Source organism: Melitaea cinxia, chromosome 7, assembly GCF_905220565.1.
Source record: "Melitaea cinxia chromosome 7, ilMelCinx1.1, whole genome shotgun sequence".
In the NCBI taxonomy this organism is placed as follows: domain Eukaryota; kingdom Metazoa; phylum Arthropoda; class Insecta; order Lepidoptera; family Nymphalidae; genus Melitaea; species Melitaea cinxia.
Genome location: NC_059400.1, coordinates 17,184,865 through 17,191,727, shown reverse-complemented (window position 1 = coordinate 17,191,727; position 6,863 = coordinate 17,184,865). Strand labels below are relative to the sequence as shown.

The 6,863-nt window shown below is 35.7% G+C and overlaps 1 protein-coding gene across 1 annotated transcript; it reads right to left on the bottom strand.

The window, feature by feature from the left end:
- Positions 1-338: 338 nt before the first annotated feature.
- LOC123655044 (zinc finger protein Noc) lies at positions 339-2,116 on the bottom strand. The gene is made up of 2 exons (XM_045590890.1): positions 2,013-2,116; positions 339-1,838 (listed from the first exon to the last, which is right to left on the bottom strand). The coding sequence occupies exons 1-2, from the start codon at positions 2,097-2,099 to the stop codon at positions 591-593; spliced, it is 1,335 nt and encodes a 444-aa protein (XP_045446846.1). The 5' UTR covers positions 2,100-2,116; the 3' UTR covers positions 339-590.
- Positions 2,117-6,863: the final 4,747 nt, after the last annotated feature.

Genomic DNA, 6,863 nt, shown 5'->3' with positions numbered 1-6,863 from the left:
GTGGGCGGTAGCTCTCGTGTTCGCGTGATTGCAGTCTTGTTTTATCACGCTACGTTTCTGTTGATTGACGGCGCTAATGCGTGTGTTAATCATTCACATCGAATTTTGCTCCGAGTCAGAATTAAAATGAACCAAGTGTGATGTGTAATTTACTTAATGTGAATTCTGATAGCGCTTTCTATATGTATTACTTATGATTTACTGGCGTGAAAGTATCCTTAAATAAATTTATACGCATATATAATCGTTAAGAAGTAATAAAATTCGATTGATTATTTATTATGTTTATAGTTTAATCGTATATGAAATATAAGAGAGAGAAGAAATTAAAAACTATATAGTTTTAATAAATTTGTATTTGAAATTTATTTTGTTAATATTGAACATAGACACAAAACATTTGGCTGTGCATAGTCTTTATATAATCCACATGTCACCAACGTGCTTACAAACTCCGTCGGAACAAATAACTTATATTGTTAATTTAAGATTGCACTATTATCTAAATTTGTCATGGCGGATCACGCCTTAAAACATCATTTAAGTCTATTATGATATCACAGAATGTCGACAGTCCTCACTACACTAATTTACTGATGCACTGCAGCTGCACCGAGCCTCTGGCCGTACATTGCATAGGGCGAGTAGAAAGGACCCAAAGCAGGATTAAAAGCACCATACGGAGAAAGGCTCGGAGGTAAAGCCTTTGAGTATGGATGGTATCTACTCGCCGACAGAGGGCTCAAAGGTGCCGTCTGGTATGCGCCACGAAGTCCAGCGGTTGTAAATAAGGGATTTAATGGGTTCAGTAACGATGGTTGTGATGTTGGTGATGAAGTTGGAGTTGCCCCGTCCGTCGTGTGACTTCGTAGGTGTTGAAGAAGCTCCTCCGAATTTCCGAAACGTTTTCCACAGTAAGATTCCCCAACAATCCAGCTACAAATATACGGACGGCTTAAATGTGGATATGGAATGCTGCCGGCGGCTCCTTGTTGTGATAAAGCCATCGCCATTGCTAAATTGTATTTTTGATGTTCGCATTGCGTACAACCAGCTGGACAAGCTCCATTGCTCATTAAAAGGTGATGATTGTTGACTGAAAACTGGCAGCCGGTGCAATAGGGATCTTTGCATACCGGTACTAATGTTTCACCACCCGCTGGTGTTTTAACTCTGGCGTATCCAAGATAAGGATTTGGTGACGATCCTGGGAAGGTGGCAGCTGCAGCCAGCATAGCAGCGTGATGAGCGCTCAATGGCGCTCCAGCGTAAGGAGGACGAAATGCGGGGTTTGAGTGTTGTTCCATTCCAGGAGGACAACAAAGTCCAGCCAAGGGATTGAATCCAGGTAGACCAGGTAAATTTTTAAATGCTCCCAGATGATCCTTGCCGTGTCCCAAAACTTCTAAACCGGAACGAATAATAGGGCTAGTTCCAGATGATGCAGAAGAAGAGGACTTTTGATCGTTATTAGGGCTGATCTTTCCATTTTCCGTCGTTGGCGGAGTTGATTTTCTTCCTGGGGTACTTTTGCCCGATTTTTTGTCTTCCGAGCTATCAGAACTGGCTTTTGAGGGTGGACGAGATTCCTCAGGTTTTTTCGTAATGACGTTGGTTTCGTAAGGTTTAAAAGCTAGATGTTTGCTTTCAGGTGAGGAACGCGGTTTATCCAATTTACTCGCACTGGGTGAAGAACGACTAATGTTATCACTGTTAACACTATTCACTGGTTTCTTTTTATCAAGCGACGGCAAGAGCGGCTTGGCAGGTAACGTATCCGCTCCAATCTGGCTGCATGTTTGCGCTAAAAGCGCGAGAGGACTTTTTTTAGAGTCCAACTGTAACAAAACAAAAAAAAAATTAGTCACTTAGTTATTTAAAAAAAAATTGGTGTTTAATTTTTAATTATAAAAAAATTTACATTTTAAATGTATTTATATTTTCTAACATTATAATTATTCTAAAAATATTTTTAATATTTTTTTTAAACAAAAAATAATTAAAATACTTACAGAAGATGGAAGTGGTTGCAAGTAATCAGGTTGTAAATACTGATTTGGATTAGTAGTCATCATGGCTCCGTCTTCAAGCACCACCATTTGGAGATAAACTTAAACTATTACTGTTTATGATCACGTGTTCACTTAACGTAAGTCACTGTCAGCTCTGTTAACACAACTGGTCTATGACACGGTCGCGAGAAATGCTTGCAGCGAATGCGTGCGTCCGTAGCGGCGGTCGAGGTGACTGTGAGCGACGAAACCCCACCAGCGCACGACGTTTCATTACCTCCCGCCTGCCCCGCGAGACAAGGACGGCGCTATCTCAAGTATTTGTTAGAAAAGCAACGCTATATCTCTCCGCTGCAGCACACAGTCATAAAAAATAAAGCGGAAACGACACATAGCTGCATTGCGGTAGGGGAAAAAGGAAAGGCGGCATGGCGGGCAGCCGGGTGCGGATTGAGACGTGCGATGGCGTTGGTGGCGAGCCACCCATGACGGCATCGCTTTGAACCGCCGCGGCTCTACCTGCCCGCTCCGCTACACTCCGCAGCTTTTTTGTTCCGAACCACTTTTATTACGCTTTCGACAACGCTCCTCTCGCCGGCGCTTTGCTGCTGACACATTCGAAACTACTTACTCTTTTACAGTCGCCTTTGTTCTGGGATGTGTTCGGTTCAAAGGGGAAAATTGATCCGATCTATGGCGTTTCCCAGTAACCGTTTGATGTGTCAACGCTTGTTTTACGAGCGCGCCGGGACTTTATCTTTCGATATTTCACTTTATTGACAGTACAAAGTCCATAACGTTAATGTTAATCCGACACTAAAACCTGTCAAACACGGCCCCGTTCAAACGGGACCCGCGTTGCGATCAAATTAAATATGTCAATTTGGGAACCCATATCAACAGCTGCGAGCGACGTCGGGCCCTTTAGAAATATTGCTTATTGTGTCCAAACAAAGATACTAAGTATAACGTATGGGCGGACGACAGAGGTCGTAAATAACCCGGCGGGTTGTAATATATTTGACAGTGCGCGGACATGCGAAACAAAAAACATGTTTATTGCGATACCGGGGCCTCGCGGGCCGGAGTTCTTCTATAAATTAGAGACGTGGGCATTTTAGTGTTTGTTTAGGAGCGCATAGGCGTCTGGCTGTTTATTGTAAGTCTAGTCTGTGACTAAATCATTGTATACGTGCGTCGACTGCGACGTTATCACTTGTAGGCTGCGGAATTGAAATGTTTTGCCAACAGTGAATTTAGTTAGGCGTAGCGCTCGGTTTTATTCAGCTGTCGTATATCGTTGTTCATAAAAATAAAACCGTTTATGGAAACATTTTCTTACGTTTAACGCTAGCTTATTTTTATATTTTCACTAAAAAAATTACAGCTACTTTGTACTATTTTAACGTTTATTGCTTTTAGATAATTCTGAGGTCTTATGTCACACAATCGTGCATTCATTATATTTATATAGTTATTCTTTATTGGATAACACATTCGTAACAAAAATATTTTTTTGAATAATTTAGTTATCAATAAGAAGATACAAAAAAATCTTAGAAAGTTTGAAATTGTTTTCATTTAGATAAGATTGGAATTTTTTTTTTCGAAAACATTATGTAAAATAAAATCAATGCGTTTAGTTTTAGAACAATTAACACTGACATTTTCACATAGTTATAAATTTTATCTTAATTCAAAGAGAGTATAAAAAATTTGATAGAATTTCATGGCGGTTTTATTTAAAGAGTAATTTTACTAATTAAGAAAGCATACACAATTAGCCTGTTGATAGTAATCTTATAATTATATTTAAATTTTTAATTAACTCAATAATTAAAACAGAAACCACAAAAATTGAATTTTATGTTACGTATATATTTACGTATATTTGATATGCGCTATTTTTAACAGACTTGAAAAAAGGAAAAGGTTCTAAATTCGATTGTAATTTTTTTAAATGTATGTTACATCAGAACTTTTTACTTGGTAAATCGATTTCGTTGTTTTTTTTTTTTAATCATAAGGTGATGCATGTATGCATGTCATATGGTTTCATTTAAATTTAATCGAGATGTGACTAGTATTTATCGAGTTATATCCAAAAATACGTATTTACTTTACTATTTATTCGTCGACCTACGTTGTATTATACCGCATACCTTTTTACTGGGTGTATCAATTTTGATGATTTTTATTTCAGCTAAAAGCTGATACATGTCTTGTAGTCTCATTCAAATTGAGATGATAGCAACTTTTTGAGTAATCTTTGATAACACGTATTTTCTTGCCTATTTTATCATATACCTATGTTGTATTACTTGTCGGTGTAATTGAAGTCATATTATTGGGCAACAATATGTATGGACACTGCGGTCACCAATCCACCTGCCCAGCGTGGTGACTATGGGCAAAAAAACATGAGGTAACGCCATTTTTGGCGGGAGGAAGGTTTACGGAACGGTTAAGCCGATTTTGATGAGAGTTTCACTGGAAGTTTGCTGGGAAAACTTGACACACTGATTTCAACGCGGGTGTAGCCGCGGGCACATAAAAAAATTAAATAAAATAATAGGAGGAAATAAAACACATATAAATATAAATATTACACCCAGACTCGGGCGGGAATCGAACGCACAACCCGCGGGGCAGAAAGCAGGGCCACTACAAACTGCGCCAACGGGCTAGTCGATCAGTTGTTGTTTTAATAGTGAAAAATAATATCAATCCGACACGGTCAGTCGGAGACGCGGGTTCGAACCCCGCTGGAGCGGTCAATTATATGATATTCAAAAATGTTTAATAATATCAATTGCTATATTACCACCTGTTTTGACCGATATAAAGATCATATGGAATAATGATACCGATTGTGTTTATAGCAAAAAGTAGAACTAATGTTGCAGTAGTCAAGTCTTAGTGTCAAAAATAGCCGAAGTGTTAGACAAGCTTGATGACACATTTAGAGGAAGCTGTCAAAAGAGGTGACATTCAAAGATGACTTGTCGACGCGTAATGCAATAATAGATATTTGAAGAAGAATATATGTTACTAGCTGACCTGGCGAACTTCGTATCACCTTATTTTTTTCTTAAATATAATAATAACATAATATATCAAAATAAAATATAGCCTATCTTTTAAGTTGGATCGAACTGCACATGGTGTGCGAATTTTATTATAATCGGTTAAGTGGTTTAGGAGTCCATTGAGGACAAACATTGTGACACGAGATTTATATATATTAAGATGTCAAGGATTGAAAAACGTTTGTTAGCAATTTCTGGATCTGTCTAAAGCGTTCGATCTCGTGTGAGTCAAAATTCAACTATTTTAAGATTAGAACTGGTACTATAGTTAAAATTTTGAAATTAATATATATATTTATTACACAATTTGTCATTGTATATTTTACTTACATCCGAGTATGTTTTAAGATTTACGGCCTGAAAGAAGTCATTAATGAGTATTAAAACTGACTTTTCCAGTTTTTTTTTATTACCTGTTACAATTTTACATATTTTTAGATGTTTTTATTTTTATTTTATACAAACTAGAATCACATTATATATATATATATATATATATATATATATATATATATATATATATATATATATATATATATATATATATATATATATATATATATATATATATATATATATATATATATATATAATGTGTTTTTTTTAATAAATTATAATAGATTTTTTTAATATATTATTTTTTTTTTAATAAAATAGATTATAATCTATTTTATTTAGAAAAAAGAAAGGCACATAGGCAGCATTCAAAGACAACCTTATTGCTTATTTTACATTTTTGCAATTGATTATGTAAACTAGCAAAGATTATATATATCTATTAAATAAATAATTAAATTAATGTATATAATAAATATAAATTTAGGCACAATTTACCGATAAGAAGATTAAAAAATCCGTTTGAATGGCGTACCATTGACCTGAACTAATGGGATTTTATCTCCATAGATAAGCTTATCTTAATGCATTTATGGGGTGCGCGGTAATCGACGATTAGATTTTTATACACAACTATGAAATCCAACTGAATGACTAGCAAATCAACCCGGTTTTGGATTCGATTTACTCAATAACAACAATTTAAAACTAGCTTTACACTGCGGTTTCCTTTACGTTGGTTTGAGAAAAAAACTTAAATACTAAAACTAGCTAACCCCGCAAACGTTATTTTGCCATATTTGTTATTTACCCCCTTAATCCCCTCATCTTATAACTTAGGTGTATAAAATAGATTTGGCTTATTTTCAGACCTACCCGATATGCACAATTTTTTTTATAAAATTTTTATAAAAATCGGTTCAGCCGTTTCGGAGGAGTATTTTAACTAACATTGTGACACGAGAATTTTATATATAAGATAATACACAACCTTAGCCATCCACGGTAAATAGATTATACGACAAAAAAATAATATTTCAAATTGAACAAGGAGTTTCAACAACACATAGACAAACAAAAAAACTCTTTAGCTTTATGATGTTAGATAGTTTTGATAGATGTCGCAACTTCATAGCAGTCATTTTGGCTCATTTGCAAGAAAGTAAGTAATAAATTAGGCATTTTTCGCGTATTGAACGAAATACTGACAAACATAAAGTATAGCTTAATTGGCTAGAGCGCCGACACGGTCAGTCGGAGGACGCAGGTTCGAACCCCGCTGGAGCGGTCAATTTTTGATATGATATTCAAAAATGTTTAGAATTCCTAATGTGTGGAAAAATAAAATCGTAGATATTAAACATAAAGTGATTATAGATACAATTACATGCAATCATTAAACCGTATTGAAGTAAAAACGGACACA

What these genes read in the sequence shown, in the direction of transcription:
- LOC123655044 (XM_045590890.1), bottom strand. Translation starts at nt 2,099, where the DNA reads ATGGTGGTGCTTGAAGACGGAGCCATGATGACTACTAATCCAAATCAG. An exon ending in TGCAACCACTTCCATCTTCT is followed by an intron (nt 1,839 to 2,012) that starts GTAAGTATTTTA and finishes GTTTTGTTACAG; the next exon opens with TTGGACTCTAAAAAAAGTCC.